General features: G+C 47.7%; 7 protein-coding genes across 7 annotated transcripts; 4 read left to right on the forward strand and 3 right to left on the reverse strand.

Annotated features, from left to right (window-relative positions):
• Positions 1-1757: 1757 nt before the first annotated feature.
• On the forward strand, positions 1758-2260 carry H6S33_004035 (uncharacterized protein; the record flags this gene model as incomplete). The annotated part of the gene is made up of 2 exons (XM_044835398.1): positions 1758-2089; positions 2188-2260. The coding sequence occupies 2 exons, from the start codon at positions 1758-1760 to the stop codon at positions 2258-2260; spliced, it is 405 nt and encodes a 134-aa protein (XP_044691569.1).
• A 3143-nt stretch (positions 2261-5403) lies between these two features.
• Positions 5404-6159, forward strand: H6S33_004036 (uncharacterized protein; the record flags this gene model as incomplete). Its single annotated transcript, XM_044835399.1, has 1 exon — positions 5404-6159. The coding sequence occupies one exon, from the start codon at positions 5404-5406 to the stop codon at positions 6157-6159; it is 756 nt and encodes a 251-aa protein (XP_044691570.1).
• Positions 6160-6473: 314 nt separating this feature from the next.
• Positions 6474-7277, reverse strand: H6S33_004037 (uncharacterized protein; the record flags this gene model as incomplete). The annotated part of the gene is made up of 1 exon (XM_044835400.1): positions 6474-7277. The coding sequence occupies one exon, from the start codon at positions 7275-7277 to the stop codon at positions 6474-6476; it is 804 nt and encodes a 267-aa protein (XP_044691571.1).
• Positions 7278-9769: 2492 nt separating this feature from the next.
• H6S33_004038 (uncharacterized protein) lies at positions 9770-10578 on the reverse strand (the record flags this gene model as incomplete). The annotated part of the gene is made up of 4 exons (XM_044835401.1): positions 9770-9888; positions 9972-10089; positions 10183-10228; positions 10418-10578. The coding sequence occupies 4 exons, from the start codon at positions 10576-10578 to the stop codon at positions 9770-9772; spliced, it is 444 nt and encodes a 147-aa protein (XP_044691572.1).
• Positions 10579-11809: 1231 nt separating this feature from the next.
• Positions 11810-13083, forward strand: H6S33_004039 (uncharacterized protein; the record flags this gene model as incomplete). The annotated part of the gene is made up of 5 exons (XM_044835402.1): positions 11810-12235; positions 12307-12376; positions 12430-12503; positions 12567-12705; positions 12770-13083. The coding sequence occupies 5 exons, from the start codon at positions 11810-11812 to the stop codon at positions 13081-13083; spliced, it is 1023 nt and encodes a 340-aa protein (XP_044691573.1).
• Positions 13084-14435: 1352 nt separating this feature from the next.
• H6S33_004040 (uncharacterized protein) lies at positions 14436-15801 on the reverse strand (the record flags this gene model as incomplete). Its single annotated transcript, XM_044835404.1, has 3 exons — positions 14436-15161; positions 15219-15332; positions 15571-15801. 3 exons carry the CDS (start codon positions 15799-15801, stop codon positions 14436-14438), a joined length of 1071 nt encoding a protein of 356 aa, XP_044691574.1.
• Positions 15802-17728: 1927 nt separating this feature from the next.
• On the forward strand, positions 17729-19094 carry H6S33_004041 (uncharacterized protein; the record flags this gene model as incomplete). The annotated part of the gene is made up of 4 exons (XM_044835405.1): positions 17729-18155; positions 18213-18420; positions 18477-18887; positions 18941-19094. 4 exons carry the CDS (start codon positions 17729-17731, stop codon positions 19092-19094), a joined length of 1200 nt encoding a protein of 399 aa, XP_044691575.1.
• Between the last annotated feature and the right edge of the window lie 298 nt (positions 19095-19392).

The following is a 19392-nucleotide window of genomic DNA, read 5'->3' on the forward strand; positions in this document are numbered from 1 at the left end:
GAACTTGGGGGGCGGAGGATTGAAGATATTCTGGCTAGCTAGCTATCGGTGTTCATTGTTACTCCAATATACACGATCACGTCGATCAATACATTCCGAGGTCTCCTGCTGTGTGGGAGATGGAGGAACGACTTCAACCCATGCATTCCCCATCCCGAAAGTTCCACAAATTCCGGGATGAACCTCGATTACTTATGGTCGGAGCCTGAACCAACCAAAAAAGAAGAAAAGAAAAGTTTGTACTTCAATGCATCCCCGATCCTGCTATTCTATCGGTACATGTCTTCTGATATTGATGCTAATAATATGGTACCATATGCAGAAAAAAATGAACAGTTTGGATACTTTATATCTTTCTTGCACAACCGCGTTGAGCTGGAATTATTAGCTAAGTAGCGATTTCATGGCAAGGGCTTTTAAGGATAGCTAGTAAGTTCTCACTATTCCTTTTCCTTTTGAGCTTTTTTTATTTGGAACGGCCCGAGCAGATAGTGTTAGAGCATGCGTGGATAAGGTATATAGATGTGAATAGTCGAATGGAAGTTCTTTAAATACTTGTTTCTTTTATGGACTCAGACGTGATTTCTTTAGTCAATCGAGGATTCCTCCCTTCTTTCTATAATCTCGGCGTGATCGTTCCGATCTATTCTGGATATAGTACTCGATACTAGCTAGAAGTTCTATTTAGAAGTAAGATCCTGTTTAAAAGCGATGTACATATCCAGCAAGGCCGTTGATCCCTTTACAGATAGGTGAAATAGAGACGAGGGGTGTACTACTACATATAATTATACAGAGACACATGATAATTAAGCCTGTTTTCTATCGCTCAGTATAAAATACTTAATCTAAGACCCTATCCCCATGCCAATGTTCACCGAACTCCATCCTCCCGCTACTCTCTTTCCTACTCTACTTTATATATGGAGGTTTGTGGCGCGAGGAGTAAGTTTCCGTACTCCCTTCTCAATCTTCCATAGACTCTCGCCCACTCTCTAAACCAGTCAATCAAGCAATCCTCCATTTCCTGTACCTAGTTCAGTATCTCCATAGGCGAGTGAGAATCCATGACTACAAACGTTTCCGTCCTCAACAAGACAAATATTGATAGACGAGGCGTCCCAGTTCAATAGTACACATACCGTCATAATACAAAAACTTCACTCTCAAAGTTTGTTCGTTCCCTGTCTTGATGCTTAAAATTTAGATACCGAGATGTATGTTATAGTGATTAACACATTTACAAAGAGATAAATAAAGCCTAGATATCCAGAAATCTCTTCCCGATTACTCTCAGGTCTTTTGCTTTTCATTCTTCTCCCTGTCATGGGGATCGCGTGAATCTCCTGTACTTGTTTTTTTGCTTCTTTCCCCTCTTTATTATCTTTGTGCATATGGGGAGGGAGAGAAGTTATACATACGTGATACGGACTTTTGCAAGTGTCACTTATGAATCCACAACAAAAAGCGGCCATCTTATATGATAATCTACTAGACATGCAGGTACGGACACCGCATATTGTATAACACGAGGATAATGGCGCATCTAAATGACTGCACGCTGTAAAAACGTCTCTACCAGAAGATAGTATACTTCAAAGACAACACTCATAGAGAGGGCTCCAAAGTATCTTCCATCAACCCTTGTCCATCACGTCACCGCTCACCTCTCCTGCCGAACCTGCAAACAGATACAGTATAGCGCAAACCTTATTCTCTATCAAAACGTAACACTCGAACTTACTGCTAAACCGAATATGTCTACCAACGAAGACTCTTCTCTCATCCTCAAAAACCACCTGTCCAGGATCGACGAGCTAAAAACTCGAATCAAAACGACCCAGGAACTCTATGCAGACCTTGAAGGCCGGTATAAAGACCTAAATCAAAAGATCTTCAGAACCGGCGCTCGAGGCCACGCTTTAAAAGCACTCCCACAGTTCTATAGGATCGTCGTCACTGACGAGAAGAAATGGGAGAAGCTAATGTACGAGAAGGCTGAAGTCGCAGGAGGCCTGGAGGACCTGGAAGAGGTCCTGAGTGTCTTACAGGCAAAGATGGATGAGCTACTAGTGTCCTTACCAGCACGGTAAGAACCTACTCTCATGATTCGCCGGAATCCGGTATAGCTATTGAGTGGATCGTATTTAGATAGTTCGGTAGCTAATAGATTCTGGTGCTTTGCAGAAAAGATATGCTCATTCATATGCCGAAAAAGGTGTCGCTCCTTGACATCAGAAAATCGGGGATTGGTGGGTGATTGGGTCAACGGTAAGTTCGTATTCCTAGAGCCAGCCTTATTAAACAATCTAGACACCTAACTAAAACAATCTCCAGTTAATAACTGCTAACGAACCGCCCTCATAAAATTTCGCTGGGGTGAGATTAGTCTTCTAAAGCTGTAATGACCATGTATTCATATCAAAACAGCAATAAAGGTGCTTATTGAGATATAGCGAAGCCCCTAATAGCAATTTATAATCCCACCTTTTGCGCCAGGGTCGACAAAGCCTGCCCAGGAACTCTGACTACTATTTAGCCAAAGAGTTATCTTTTTCGTACTATGTATGTAGTTAGCTGGGTTGTAAAATAATATGCTGGAGTATACTCTCGGCTTTCCAATTTGGTGATTTAAACAATAATAGCTATAGGTGGTTGATCATGATTCTCTTAATCGTCCCTACATCAAGTAGGCGGTGAGGTGAGACTTCTAGAATTTCAATTTTATTTAGTCTTACTTACCCAACGAAACTCCAGCCCTCTAGTTGTGTTCGTTCCCAGATCCGTACCTGCAGAAGGTGCAACGAAATGTCTAGTGACAAATCCACCCATTCCCTCAGGTTTAGCTTGCTGTGTTGGAAGCTCCAAGCTCAAATTTAATTCATACCGGGACTAGCTTTTATTACAGATGGTACATGTATTCAAATCAGATTTTACCATATATACAGTACGCAAGTTAGTAGCTACATATATACGTGTTCATATATATGTGTACAAACGTTAGCGTAACGTTGACCTGTACACTACGCTCTTATAGAGACATGTTTAAAAACACATGGGTACACATATATATATCTTTGATTTAGTATGTACGTAGGGACATATGTCACCAACTCAGTATTAAGACGTGGTCACAATCGAGTTCACGACGTGGCCCGTTTAGACATAATTCTCTGCCTATAAATTGAACCTAAACCTCTATTTAATCAACCATCATGCTCTCCTCTCGTCTTTATCGATTGGCTCCAATCGTTGGGACAGTACTATGGATCTAGATCTATGCCATCGCTGCATTGTCACTGCTTTCTCTGCTTCCATATCTTGCCTGCTGCCTCAAATTATTTTTATTATTTCTGTTTTCTTGCTTCTGTTCGATCCCAATGGCTGACAAGATCTCTTCGTATAGCTTCATATTCGGAAAATCGTAAATACCGGAATCATCGGAGAGTTGAGAGACTTCGATGGTTTGACGTGAATCGAGTTTGACAAGGATCGGTTATTGGGAGGTTCTTGATTGCCAGTAAAACTCACAGACAACCCCTCTTGGGGAAGGGGGAATGACACCCCGCTACGCGCAGCATAAGATCATATCCCAAAAGTTGAGTTCTCTCCTTGTCTTCCAATAGCTTTGTTTCTAATGTGTTGGACTTGCAGACAATTGAAAGTATGGATGCACACGATCGTGGCGACGTCGACTGGATTGGTGAGAGCGACTCGATGGCCCATTGTGGTGCAGCGAGATGAGTACAGTTGAAGTTCTGTTGAAAGTAGGTTTGAAATTTTCTTATCTCCTTTTTTTTATTTGAGGTGGCAGGCAATTTTGTTTGTATTTAGTTATATTGGATCAAATTTGAGAACTTCATTTTTATAATATACTGTTCTACGTATACGACCTGCGATTGTGCAATTGGTACTACTGTTCAGATACATTTTGGCCTAGTCTATCCAGTGAATTATCCAATTAAGGGACTTCGTGTAGAAGATACAGTCCCATGATCACTTTGTTGTGAAAAAATCTTTCTAGAAAATCGTTCCTATACTTTTAGGTACAGCTGTACAGGCAAACCCCGCTGGTGCTGGCTAGGACTTGAACCGACGGTTCCAGTAGGTTTACCAGTTCTCACAACCGTTGTAACGAAAAAAAAAACCGCGCGCTACATATTAATATGTTTCCCTATTAACTACATGTATATGTAGTACCCCTCCCGCTCTCCAACTTTCTACCAAAATCGATATGTGAACCTAGCCGACCTACATCTATACAATTAAATAGACTTAGTACATGTACAAGGACTAATCATCAAACTTAACCTTTATGCCTCGAGTGTACATACACTCAAGAAATTAATACCACAGGCCGGTGATTCTAGATATTTTTTTGTACTGTATTAATCCTCCCCTGTAGATAGCTTCTTTTTATATACGAACAACGTTTTTGATCAAACTAATAAAGTAAAATACATATAAAAATTAGCATTAGTTTGGCTGACTCAACCCATAAGTACCTAGTACCTCCAAACAGCAGTGAAAGGTACAAATATATGTACCCATCGTTGGTCAACACTATTATACTTCATACCTCTGTGTCAGATCGTCCTGTGCCTAAGGTACAAATATAGATGTCGCGTTTAAATAGATTCTCTCTGTATAGAAGTAATTGTGGTGAAGATGGCAACATGCACTTCCTAGGATCTGGGACGCAACTTGCGCGGCTAATCCACTAGTACCGAGTGACTGCGTATGATGGGTACATTCATGAATCATCACTCGACCAGGATATGCGGTGGGTTAAGTAGCTCCTGGGTCGGGTTAGATATGCATGTTGAGCCTTGACACATAGTAAGAAGATAGACAGGAAATTCTTGAAAAAAAACTCTATAAACTTCTCTAACGGGAATAACATCGCGGGGAGTGGGTGAAGAACAAATACAGACGTCTATGTAGCTAATTTGAAGAACTGGGACTGGCTCCTGAACCTATACCATCCGAGAATAAGGGGAGCTTGATCAATTGGGTTGAACTCAAAGCTCCACTCATGCTAGCCACTGTGCGAAAAGTGTTAACTGTTCAATATAGCACCTTCACTCGCTGAATGAAGTGATTAATTTCGACTCCAGAAACCAGACAACGGTGCCGGTGGTAACTGCCAGAATATATCAATTCGAGAATCAAATACACGCGAAAACCGCTTTACTAGGTCTAATTATAGTAAACACTACACCCTTCACGCCCAATGATTACCAAAATAACTAACCGAGTCCAAATAATAGACGATATCACGATGACCTCATTACAGGATCTCAATCCCGTAAGGCAATGTGTCCCAAACTCACTCCCCACCTCCCACATATACCTTTCTCATCAAGAACGCCATTGAACCTTCATCTCCACCAAAAAAACAAAATGGCCCTCCTCCGCCGCCTCTTCAAGCCGAAAAAGCCCCAGACCTCCCCCGAGCTCTCCTCCCCAGAGGAATCCAAATCTGCGGCCGTGGATGCCAAACCCCCACCAGCCGAGAAACCAGCCGAGAAGCCAGCCGAAAAACCAGTCGAAAAACTAAACCAAACAGAAGAGAACCCACTAAAATATACCTTCCCCGCCCCCTGGGTCCACAAAGGGGCCGGGGGAGACCAAGAGACCGCCGTCGTCCTCCACACCCCGCAGGCAGCAGAACCCCCAGCCTGCACCAAGTGCGGCGAGGCCTACAACCCGCAGTACGCTGTAGGGCTCTCCGCATTTTTAGATGTCAGTAAAATGCTGCTGTCAATGCTGTGCGTGGTCCTCGGCGTGGTCGTGATGGTGCTGATGTCGGCGACATGGGTGCTGACACGGGCGTCGACGCTTCTCGAGGGCGTGCATGCCGGGCGGGAGGAGAAGGAGGAGAAGAAGAAGGAGAAGGAGGAGGAGAAAGCGCTCATTGGTGTTGAGAATGAGGAGGGCGGGAGTGAGGTGGTGTTACTTCGCCGCGATAGTCAGGGAGAGCTGTATGAGCTGGATAATTATGGTGCTCACCAGCCGGAGGAGGGGTATGAGTTTGTGCCGGAGATTCGGCCGGTGATTGTGTTTAGGGAGGAGAGGTTGGCGTTTGCGGCGGCGAGGAGGGCGTGGGTAGGGGGTAGGGGGAGGGGGAGGGGGAGGGCGGCGAGTTGTGATAGGTGATGGTGTAGGTGGTGGTGTAGGGTAGCGCTGTGGGTTGCAATTGAATAGAGTATGAGCTTGCAATGGCAGGACTGGCTTGGGTGAATTAGATTCGATTTATTAACTAAGTGTCTGTTATTGTCAATTGCTATGAAACCGACGCCTAAAATCTAATGCTATGAAAATAATGCCTATGAAACTAATGCCTGAAAGCCAATGCCTAAAAAAAAAAAAACCAATTGAACACTGAAACTCCTTCCCATGCATCCAAAATGCTACATAACTACATCATGGGTATCAAACTCCCCGAAATAAACCAAAATAAAACAAACTCCCTACACCAACATCCCCGAATGTTCCACAGCAGCCATAATAGCAGCAGATCCACTCGTACCATCCAGTATTTCAACAATCCTATGCAGCCCCCTCAGCACCGCAATATCCCTCGCCGTATACCCATCATTCGAGCGCAGACTCGTATCCGCCCCGCTCTTCAGCAGCAGCTCCAGCAGCGCCGCCGAGTTCCTATTAAACCCCGCCAAGTGTCCCTGATGCATCATACAGTGCAGCGCCGTCCTCCCGTCCAGATTGCGCATATTCACGTCGGCGCCCCTCTGCAGCAAGAACCTGACCATCCCCGGCGACGCCACATACGCCGCAATGTAGAGCACCGTGTGGCCGCCCGCGTCGCGGGTATCGACCCTGGCGCCGTGCTCGACGAGCATCTGCGCGGTCTGCATGTGGCCGTGGCGGATTGCGACGTGCAGCGCGTCGCGCCCGCTGACGGTGCGGTAGTTGACGTCGGCGCCGAGGTCGACGAGGAGCTTGGGGACGGAGAAGGAGACGCGCGGGGAGATGGCGTGGTGCAGCGGCGGCTGGCCGAGGAGGGCGTCGGGCGTGTTGATGCCGAAGTGTTTGTGCAGGACGAGAAGCTTGATGAGCGCTTTGTGGCCGCGCGAGGAGGCCCAGTGGAGGGCGCTGAGGCCCGAGTAGGGTTGGGTTGCACGGTGGTGGAGGTGTGGGGTTAGGAGGGAGGCGAGGCGGCGGGAGGTGAGGAGGAAGGAAGCGGCGTCTTTGGCGAACCGGAGCTTTTCGGCGATGATGAGGAGGAGCTCGTTGGGGAGGGCGAGGAGGGGCATTTTGGTGGTGGTGGAGGTAATTGTGGTGGTGAGGAGGTGGGGTAGCTGGAGAGGAGCTGGTTATAGCTGGTTGATAGGTATCGAGAGCTCGGGATAGAGCTCGGAGCTGCGAGATAACGATATGCTAATTATAGATATTAACCGGGGGTGCCGGGAACTCTTCAATTCAGTACTGCGATAAACAAAATGGATATGGAGAAACTCGGGGGATTGAGAGGTTGTAGAGAGCTTCATATACTAGCCATGGGGGGGGGGGGAAGGGGAAGGCAGCAAGATCAAGATATCCAGGCTGTGTTTCCTCCAGTCACGCATGGTGTCACGAGGCTGCCAGCTCGATCACTCAGACACGAGACTATCGTAAGAGTTACTCTGGCACCGAGCACCAATGGGCAGGGCAGGGTAACCCGATGCCTCACCAGAGCACAGCTGCAGCACGATACAGACAGCAGACAGACAGACATCTTGGCCCCCTGTCTCATGGAGTGATCATGACAGACGGATAGACCGTACCTGAATAGTGATGGGACAGCCAGTAATCCACGCATCGATCCAACGCCTCGCGATGTTGGTATGTACAACCCCGTGGAAAAGATGTCTCACATCACTCGTCTACCCGGGTACCTCCCCAGCCCAGCTGTTTCCAACGGCCCTGGTGCAAAACAGCCAAACACCTCCCCAACGCGTCCGCCGAAGCTCTCTCAACGGCACCGAGAGAGGCCTTATCAGCGTCAGACTATAGCCTCGAGTGATAATCCATGAGCGGGATTAACAAACACCCGGTTACCCTGCGCTGGGACTATCCCTACCGATGCAGGCCAATCAGAGTGTGAGGCTGATACGAGAACGAGCCAATCGAATCCGCGCAGGCTGTAGAGTACGACTTATACGAGTACGGACGGTATGGATTGATCCGGGGGGTGACTACAGCGGCAGCATGGTCTCTACTATTCTGGAAAACCGAGGCAAATCCCTGCTGCCTGCCCCACGATCATCAATCACGATTCGATTTACTAAGAACAGTCAAAAAAAGTAAAAAGCAGGAAAATATATACATATATATTATGAAAACGCGCAGCTGAGGCTAGAGAATTAGGTAGGCGGTGACGTGTTAAAAGTTCCAGCCCCATTCTAATCTCCTGAAAGAGGCAAAAGGGAGTAAAATGTTACGGGACCGCTTCCGCCGCTCAGGCCAGGGGGGGGGGTGGTTTTCGAGAAGGGAGACACAAGAAAGAAAAATGTAGTCTCGTGTAGGTGTGTGTGTTAGTTGTTAGGATCGTTGTTTTGGTTTTGGACTCAAGGTTGATTGGTTGGTTGGTTGATTTCGGCGGCAGATGTGGAAATGAGCCAGAAGATTGATTGACACGGCCAGAATAGTAATGATGCCGAGAGAGGGAGGAGGTCTCTTGACTTGCTTGCGCTCGCTAGAGTATCTACATAGAGTAGTTAGTTGCTCTACATATTCTACGGACAGACATTGTCACGTCACGTCACGTCACGTCACTTTGTTGGTTGGGTCATGGACTTCACCTCTGGATCTTGTCTTGTCTTTCGTTTATGGCACTGGATCGAGGTCTCTAAAGGCACAACCGCTGTTTTATAGCGATACACACGTGTTCGCGCAAGATACATGATCGAGGTCGAGAGGAGATGATTACCATCAGCCAGCTCGGGGTTATGCCTGTTACTATTTGCACTTTAACGAGATTATGGTTTTCACTTCCTTGGACGCCCATACCATACCACCAACCTTAGGCTCTCGACATGTCTTAGCACCCAGACCAGACGTTGAAAGAAAGTTGATAATGCCAAGAAAATATACCACCGTCCCTACGGCAGGGAAGACAGACCGGTAACGGCTGAATCGGGCGGAGAGAAATCGTTATTTAACAGTAGGGTTGTAGGGAAACCTGGATTTCGTTTTTCTTGGGTAACGGTAGGTATGTATATGGGAGAATAATATCGGTTGTTTCAAATAAAACCCCTCGGGATGTGCCGTTCGGCATCGGGGTAAGTGACACTCGAATTTCTGTTTCTGGTGGTTACATCTACATACCGGTCAACCTACAGTTCACTGCTATTTCTGACCAACAGCCTTTCTTTAGACAAACGAGGAGGGCAAGAGTCAATATGAAGCAAGCAATCATCAATCGCGGAACCGCACCAAATATGAATATAAAATGAAAAAACCTGGAATCCCCTATTACTACAAGAAATCGTGCACATCGTTCTTTCCACCGCCTCTCCCCTTCCGACCAGCCTTGCCTGCATTTTGTGTTGTCGTTGACATGATGGATGATATCTATGTCACATTGGTTTCCATCTTTACTCAACTTTCAACACCTCTAATTCAAAAACCCCGCCCTTTCCTTTCCTTTCCCCACCCCGCTTCGCCCCTCGCTCTTTAAATGGATGCGTGAAAATATTTATATTTATAATGCAGGTTTTTTTTTTGTGCGGTCATTCGAGGCGCGCGCGAGGTCATCGGAAGATCTCTATTTGTTCTCGGGGTAGAGATCCTCGACGAGGGAGATGCCCAACTCCTCGCGGAGATCCTTGAGCTCATCGAGGTACTGGTGGTACTGTTGCTTGTTCTCAACTTTGGCCTTGACGCCTATTTAACCGGTTTGGGTTAGTTCGTTTCGGACTTAAGGATAATTAAGCAGTGAGACATGGGTCTCATAACAGGGCAAATACCCTCGAAGATCCTCACGGCGGTGGGGAAATCATTAACACGTCTGGCGGCCTTGAGGGCGGCAATGATGACGGAGGGGGAGGGTACGAGATCGTAGGCGAAAGCGTTGTTGAGGTTGCGCTATATATCGGTTTCGTTAATATTCAAGAGGCATCGGATGAACATGCGACAAGGCTTATTTTTTTTTTTCTCCGAGAAAATAGGACTACGAACCTGAAGTTCAAAGACATCGTTGACATTCTCAAATTCCTTCTCGTACCTAGCGGGGTGGAAAATCAGACGTTAGCTGGGCTGACCGGTTGTTGCGCCTGACATCACCCCACACCACGAGAAAAATGGCCGAAAAACCAACGGTTCCCTCGGTTTATTGGCCAACAAACAATTGAAGTCCCGACGAGGTAGTTGACCAAATCGTCTTAGATATAAGGCTGAAGATCAGGAACCCTACCTAGCGGTGAACTCCTCGAAGCTCTCCTCGTGGGAATCGCTGTAGAATCTGATAGCGGAAGCCTTCGACGCAACAGTGGGAACCACAACTCTCGGAACCTGGGTCGAGGTTCTCAAGATTGGCCTAGCGGCAGAGGAAGCGATACGGAGGAAAGAGGCCATCGGAAAGTCGTGGTCGGGGAGGAACAAGACGAAAAATGGAATTGGGGCGGAGGGGAGGGTGTGCAATTGAGCGGATACGGGGTCTGTGATGGATTCGGCTGTCGTGGGGAGATGGAAAGGCGGGATTATGCAGTGGGCTGAGGTGAGAGGTTGCACTATCGGGGTGGGCTTTGTGAGGGGTGATACGCCGAGAGGGGGTCTTTCGAGGAACGGGTAAACTGCACTTGCTTGGTTGGCTTGGGTTAGACCGTGAGGAGTTTTGACGAGGATCTTCAAGGCTCACGTGACCCCACGCTGCTCTAACAGATTTCCCTCTTCGGACTCTTTTTCATGTCATGCAGGCTCCAGAGAAACAAGTCGGGATAGACACCGACCTTTAAGGAATGGCTCGGCAGAGGCGCATGGTTCTGGGCAAACGCGTAACTCTGGCTGGCATCTTGGTAAATGTCACGTATGTGTTCTCGAACCTCTACTAACGCAGGAGGCACTTTGCGATCCAAAACAACTGAACCCTCCCCAATCAAATCAACTACCTATCGTGTTGAAATTCCGGGGGAAGGAGATTTTTTTCAATTCCTCAATCGATGTACCCAGAGAGATCGCCCAAAATCAGATGTGTACATGTATCTAGATAACCTTTTTTTTAAACTCCCGCAATCAGTGAGGTAGTCTGCCTTGTGATAGGTAAATAGACGCAACCCTAGGGTCACTGTCGGGGTTTCGCATGCGCGGTATGCCGAGTACCAATGGTTTTTGAATGAAATTTCTGGTATTTAGAGTGATTTTCACATGCTTATTTCATGGACGGAAGAGCAGATGTAATTCAAATCTCACTCTGCCTACTTTCGGATGCGGAGGAGCTTTTTAGGTGGGCGAATGAACGAGTCTACGCCGAATGAGCACGTGTGAGACCTTCCCCCTTTCCAGCCGCAGATTCGTGCTCTTTTTCCTCTCTCCCCCTTCGCAACCCAGGCAATTGGCTACGATAATATCTTCCACCGCTCCCTTCTCTTCTCCTTCTTTCCCTTCCATCTTCCTTCGCTCTTCACTTCCAGCCTCCTTCTTTCCCCTTTCCTCATCAACACCGAGGGTACCCCAAGGGACTCGACGCTTTTAATCAACGGCTTTCCCCCCCTTACGTTCTTTCGTTCCTTATCCACTACCACCTTTTTCTGCTCTTGCAATCCTTCGACCATAGTAATTAATATACAAATATCACACTCCTTACGCCATGCCAGTATCAGTGGACAGCCTCATGAAGGCCATAGACATCCAGTCACCTAGCATTGACAGGCCATTTGGTATCCACCTATGGCCCCTATTTGATCAGCTATACACGGCGGCCACCGGAACATCCGCGAATGATTTCGTATTCCAGCCTGGCGTGAACCCGATCTCGACATTCAAGGATAGTGTATGCATAATCGCGGCTTACTATGCAATCCTCGCCGGTGGATCGTTCATCATGAAGGGGCTACCCGCCTTTAAACTCCAGTTTTTGTTCCAGATTCACAATCTGGCTTTGACAATTGTATCCGGAGGACTATTAGTGCTCTTCATTGAGCAGATTATTCCTACGCTGTACAATAACGGGCTGTTCTACACGATCTGCAATGTCGGGGGTGGTTGGACTCAGCCATTGGTCCTTCTGTACTACGTATGTTATACGCGTCCAACTATTTTAGGGTACTTGTTGTGGCAGTGGCTAACAGACGCGTGGATGCTCAGTTGAACTATCTTACCAAATATGTTGAGCTATTGGATACCGTCTTCCTTGTCGTTAAGAAGAAGCCTCTCAGTATGATCCCCTTATCAAAACCCACTCAATGCTCCAATGCTGACCGGATATAGCCTTCTTGCACTGCTACCACCACGGAGCCACCGCTCTTCTTTGCTTCACTCAGCTCGTCGGTAGCACTTCAGTGGTGAGTAACCCGAAAATTGCGATAAAATTCTCCCCGGGGGTCCTGAACTAACGATTATCGCAGTCATGGGTTCCTATCTCTCTCAACTTGATGGTCCATGTCGTCATGTACTGGTACTACTTCCAGTCTGCCCGTGGTGTCCGCGTTTGGTGGAAGCAGTGGATCACTCGTCTCCAGATTGCGCAGTTCGTCATTGACCTTGGTATGTCTTATCTGCGCTTTGCCGAACTTGGGTTTCCGACAGTACTAACATCATAATGTAATAGGCTTCATCTACTTCGCGTCGTACACTTACTTCACCTCCACCTACTGGCCCCACATCCCCAATGCAGGAAAGTGCGCCGGCGAGGAATACGCTGCGTACTCAGGAATGGGAATCATCTCATCTTACCTTGTTCTGTTCATCTCTTTCTACCTTGCCACCTACAAGAAGGGCGGAAAGCCCTCCGTTAAGAAGACCGTCCAGAACGGCACTGCCGCGATCAACGGTAACGGCAATGGAGTCAGCAACGGAAAGGCCGTTAACGGCACCGCCAAGAAGGCAAATGGAAACGGAGCTGTCCGATCCCGCAAGGCTTAAAGAACGAAAAGCAAGGACAGATTTTTTGATGATGTCGATGGGGGAAAGGATTTATATGTCTGAATTTGTGGGGAGTTGGGTTGCGAATATATAATATTGTTGAACGGATTTTGGTGGTGAACTGGGAGCCTGGGGTAGGCTGGCAAAACTAATGGGTAGTTCATGTCTTGATCTGATTATGAATTCGTGGGAGGTGGGTGGGGTTACATCTCATTGGGAAAGGTCTTACAATTTCACTCGGTCAAACTGTAGGGTTTTTGTGTTTTATTTTTACCTCTTCTTTACGGCCCCCTTTTTTGTTTCATGTAGGTATATTTCTCACCTTTCTGATTTTGTTGCATTCTTCTTTTCTATTTTTCTCAGGAAGGATTTTATGCGCGGCGATCTGATACAAATTTGTCTTCTTTTTTTTCTGTTTGACCGAGAAATAATCATTATAGAGCGAGGAAGGACGTTTTGTTCCTCTCTACAAAGGGGATTTGGACACCCCCGAAATATAAAGTACTGCTTAATCAAGAAAGAAAAAAAAGAAACCTGGTTTTTTCAGTTTAATCGTTAATGCATTCCATTCATCCGAGCTTCTTCTGCCTTGCTTTTTTGTGCTCATGTATGCGCTGTAAAATGAGATTGTCACGGATGCATATGCTGCAGGGCCGACTCACTCACAAGCTCTCACTCATCACGCACATGCACACACATATACTCATTTCCATCGCACTAACATACAAACCATTACCGACTTTATGTCAAACTAACAAGTAATTTTCCTAAAAGGCGAAAATTAATTACAATGCACAAAAGCGCGCATCTCGGGGGTATTAAAACTAATGGATGATAGAGGAGTATATAAAGAAAAGTAAAAGAACAATAAAAAAAATGAAAGAAATAACAAGAAACCTCACCAAATTGCCGGGAAAGAAATATAAAAAAAAAGAAAAAAAAAGAAAACCCTGTATTGGCCCCCACAAAGTTACCAACCACTTAAACTCAACCAACTTACTGCCCTGTTAAAAACTCACTACAAGTTGAATTCCTTAGTTCCCACCCAGCCGGGGTTCCCAATGTTTTCCATACAAAAAAATCAGCTTTCCTTATAAATTACTCACAACAGCGTTAACAAAAAAGGAAGAGGAAATAGCGTCTGATACACACAAAAAAGGAAACCAAAGGAAAAGGAAAATAAAGAGAAAAATAAAGAATCGCGATAAACGGAGATATAAAATAACACAAAAAGGCCACCCATAGACTGAAGGAAAAATAGGTTTGAGCAAAAATAAAAAAAAGAAAAAAAAAAAAAAAGGGGGGGGGGGGGTTTGTGCGTGGTGTGCTGTGGCAAGGTGGACAATAGCTCCTCAAAGCTCGCCGCAGCCTCTCCGGTACACCCGTATCTCCTTCTCTAGCCAGGCGTCCCTGACCATGCCCTTCTTCATGGCGACGAACATCTTGGCCTTTAGTTCGGACTCGAATATGGAGAGACAGGCAACCAGATCCTCGACTGACATCTTCTTGTCGTAGTCGTTCTGGAGTGTGGTGATCGCGCACTGGATGTTATCTACGCTGTTGTATAATACCGGACTGGGCACGACAGGTGTCGGCGGCGTCTGTCGCTGGGCTGTTGTAGGCGACAAGCCCAGTGTCTGCGTGAATGTCGTAAGGGCATTCGCGATGCTCTGGTGGTTGTGGACCTCACCGGCGAAGCTGCGCTTCATCCGCTTCATCGTCTGGTGGTTTCCAGCACATACACCGGAACCTACACCCACCCCAGCACCTACACTGACACCACCTCCTCCGACAATCGGCGCTGGTGTCGCAAGAATAGCGGGGGGTCGATTAGGGGCGACGGCTTCATCGTCGTTCTCGGAACCGGAGGTGCCGTGCTCTTCGGCATCGTCGAACTTGTCGGTGCCGTCGTTGCTAGAATCGTCAGAGTCGTCGCGGGAGCGCTTGGTGGGAAGCGACTCGGGAGTGAGGGCAAGGGCGAGAGTAGTTGGTGAGAGGGGCGCAGTAGATACAAGTTGGCTGAGGAGAGCGTAGTTGGACAGGGCACGGCCGCGGTACTTTTTGGCTATGGGGTTGGACTGGAGAGATTGTTAGGACGGCCAGCGGGGGATGAAGAAGGGGATAGAGGTACTTGCCTCGACATAGCGGTCCCAGATTTCGTTGTTGGCTGTGGGGGTGCCAGTGGCTTCGTCCCAAGCGAATTCACCAGATTCTTTCATGGCGCTGAAGACGGCGTATTCCTTCTTGAGCTATAGCATCCCGTAGAGTCAATCCCGCCCTTTCGTAAAGTTCAATTGATGAATCTTTTCTCCTGCTGTCTCTTCCCCCACCTCCAACCCCGATCTCAAAGATGGTCCCTTAGGATCAGATCGGGGGTTCCAGATCTAAGTCGGAGTCGGGAGGTCGGAAAGAGATGCAAATATAAGGAGAACAACAATAATAAAGCCATCAGGAACCAAGCCAGATGCATGCAGGGAAACCACTCACAGCATTCGCTTTATTCTTGATCTGCATGAGCTCCAACGGCTGCTTCGAATGCTTATTGAAAGCAGAATGCGCGTTCTGCCATCCCTCCTTTGTCATGCCATGTCCATTCTCAGCTTTTCGGCCGTTGTGGATCTCGACGAGGAGTGCTTTGATCAGGAGCCGCTCCATCTCGGGGGTCCATGTTGCGCGGTCGGGTTTCGAAGGGTCTTTTTCCTTTCCTTTACGGGTCATGTTGTGCGGCGGCGGCGACAGCGAGTTGGGGGTGTTGGCTACTGTAGGTTGTGGTATGAGTAGTTGTGGCTGATGATGCTGCTGCTGCTGCTGCTTGTGTGTGGGGAGGAGGAGGGACGTGTTGAAGGGTTGGGGACTGGACTGGACTGACTTTGAGGTCAAGTCAAGTCAAGATTAGGTCAACTCACGGGCTTTTGCTGGGATGGGGATGGACAGGATGACGCGACTTGCTCACGCGCTAGGTGGTGGTGATGATTGGGGGAGAGGAGGGGAGGGAAGGAGGGGGGTGAGTTGGAGCTTAGGTTAGGGTGACGTTCGGTCGTTGAGGGGGGAAGAGAGAAGGAGCGTGGTTTGGACGGTCGAGAAACGGTCGTGCGGAAAAGAGGGAAAAGTGCACACAGTGGTATGAAAACAAAAATGTACAGCACCGAGGGAGAGCGAGAGAGCTGAGAAGGGAGGAAATAGGGAACCCAAAAAATAAAAATAAAAGTGAACAAAACGACGAGCTGGAAAAAAGAGGCTTCCATCGTTTCGTCTTAGGCGGTGGACCCGGCGATCATAGTATAACAATGTTTCATGTTGAATCAAGTCCTTACCGCACGGCCTGCTGGCGGGGGGGGTTCCAAAGTGAATGAGAAAGGAGGATCAAACGAACGTCGCAGCGGCGCCGGCGGCGTACGTTGGATTTGATTGTAAACTAGATTCTAATATCATATCTTTTCTCCTCAGATCATTGCGCTCTTCGAATCGCATGGAGAAGGGGTTTGAGAGGGGGAGGATCGAAGAAGAGGGATTGGGAGGAGGTGTCGTCAGAATATATTAAAGCCGGTGCATGGTGGAGTTGGATGGGGGTGTTGGAATTATTATATACTACTACCTACTCTACATGTATGTACTGCTTTGAGCGTCTCACATGCGTGCTGTACATGTAGGAATATGTACCTCTGCGTCCATGTACAGGTTCCTAAATATAAACAGTGACCCCCATACATTGCGAGTGAGAGGCCGTGACAGGTGTGGCGTAGGTATATGGTGTAGCTACTTCGTTAGCTCTACATACCTATGGTTGGGAGTTCTGTGTATTTGGCTGGCTGGTCTGGCTCTGTCACGCAACAGTGTCTGTCGTGTGCTCTCGACTATTATTTCTGTCTGTACCCAGAAGATATACATACGCATTCTAGCTCCCCTGTAGCCACGGCAAGGAAGTTCGATATGTCCACAGGGAATAGGCATCTTAATAGACGGTAATATACGCCGGGAATACTCTACAGGGCCACAGGGGAAGGAAGGAAGGGGTTTAAGAAGGAAGGTGACCTCTTGACCCCGACGGGGAAGGTGTCCGGGTAACAATTCGTCGACATGGAAGGAAGCATGTGCGTTGCCAAAATGCCAATACTTTTTACTGCATCCACCGGCCGGGTGATAGCACCGGGAATTGTTTTGTGTTTGATGCGGCTCAGTGACAGGTGTTGCAGCTTACGACTTACCGAACCCTTTTCCCACCTCACCTCTATTTTGTCCGCTGGTCCTGGAACATTCCTCACAGACGACAGACAGACAGACACACATACCCACAGCTTACGACGACAAATCAACAAAAGGGAACCGTGAGAGGAGGAGAGGAAGATCTCAGACATACAGGAGAAGGAGGATTACTTACTCTTCCCAACGGTCAACCACATAATCATCATCCTCTATCCTCCACCCACCACCATTCCATACCTGCTTTCTTACTGCTACTACCACCATCCACTACATACTTCCTCAATCCATCCCCCCCTCCCCCCCACAATATATAATAGCAATTCAATCAGGGATCGAAGAAGCTCCACAGATCTCCTCTACAACCTTTCCCCTCCTTCCTTCGAGTTTCACCATCTATCCATCCATCCCCATTGGCTGTTAATTTATCCCTACCTGCAGCACAATGGTCGTCACGCAATCCAAAGGGATTGCCCGGATTGTGCTTTCTCTGGCCGCTCTCTCCGCACTGCTGATAGTTTTCTACAACTACTCGACCGCCATCCCCGGTGCCTCTTCTCTCCTCCCTACCGGCGACAAATTCGTGCGACCAAAGACCGGAGGTTCACTGAAAGGAATAGACCCGCTTCTGAATCCTGAAAAGGGGCCCCCAGGGAAACTATGGGCCCCCGGCGAGACGAACCGAACATCCGCGACGCTGCTATCGCTAGTAAGGAACAACGAGTTGGAGGGTATGATCAGCGCCATGAGGGACCTGGAGCGCACCTTTAATCACAAATTTAATTACCCGTGGACATTCTTCAACGACGAGCCCTTCTCGGCGGAGTTCAAGGAGCGGACAAGGAAAGAGACAAAGGCAGAGGTTCGATATGGTAAGAGCGCGCCCGCATATCCGCTGATAATTGAATTGTGCTGATAGCAGTATACAGAGATTATTCCCAAGGAGCATTGGGAGATCCCATCATGGATTAGCAGGGATTTGATGAGGGAGTCTGCCGAGATCTTGACCGAGAAGAAGGTCCAATACTCAAAGCTCGAGAGTTACCACCAAATGTGCCGCTGGAACTCTGGGAAATTCTACGAGCACCCCGCTCTTGCCGATGTGCGGTGGTACTGGCGTGTTGAGCCGAAAGTCCAGTAAGGCTCCAAGCGCCCAACAAATTGGCACGTGACACTAATTAATCCCCCTGCAGCTTCTTCTGTGACGTTGACTACGATGTCTTCCGTTACATGGAGGACAACGATAAGACCTACGGCTTTGTCATCAACATCTACGACTCCCCCGAATCCATTGAAACACTCTGGCCCCAGACCCTCGAGTTCATTGCAGAACATCCCGAGTATATCCACCCCAACAATGCTCTCAAGTGGCTCACAGACTCGAAGAACCGTCCCAACCACAACCACAAGGCAAATGGATACTCGACATGTCATTTCTGGAGCAATTTCGAGATTGCCGATATGAACTTCTGGCGAAGCAAGAAATACAAGGACTACTTTGACCACCTTGACCGCGCCGGTGGCTTTTTCTATGAACGATGGGGTGATGCCCCAGTCCACAGTATTGCCCTGGGTCTCTTTGAAGACAAGAGCAAGATCCACTGGTTTGTACCCCACCTCATTCCTCCAAGGGCAAGTAAGCTAATAGTGGGAATAGGTTCCGTGACATCGGCTACCAACACATCCCCTACTTCAACTGCCCTTCATCACCAAAGTGTCGCGGCTGCATGGCGGGCCGCTTCACGGACGGTACAGGCCTCGACCAGGAGGACTGCAGAGCAAATTGGTTTGAATTTGCGCACATGGATTAAGTGCTGGTTTGGGAAGGGGGCGTTATTGTCATTGTCGTTTCTTTCCTATACAAAAGAAAGTTCTATAGGACATTTGAGGGTTAGATGTGTGTGGCATAGTTCGTGGTGAATGTTATGTTAGGGTCGGAGCATGTAGATTAGGACAGGGCTGGACTGGGTACCCTCCATTCTTTCATGTTGTAATATCGTTGTCTTTTTTTAGTTTTATTTTCGGTCGCCGTAAATGGTGGATAAATGACATTTTATGATTATTTAAAGATGTCAGTTCACCATACTGAATATTTGACTATAGCCAAGA

The sequence above is a fragment of the Morchella sextelata genome (genome assembly GCF_020137385.1).
Source record: "Morchella sextelata strain SCLS chromosome Unknown scls_16, whole genome shotgun sequence".
Taxonomy (NCBI): Eukaryota; Fungi; Ascomycota; class Pezizomycetes; order Pezizales; family Morchellaceae; genus Morchella; species Morchella sextelata.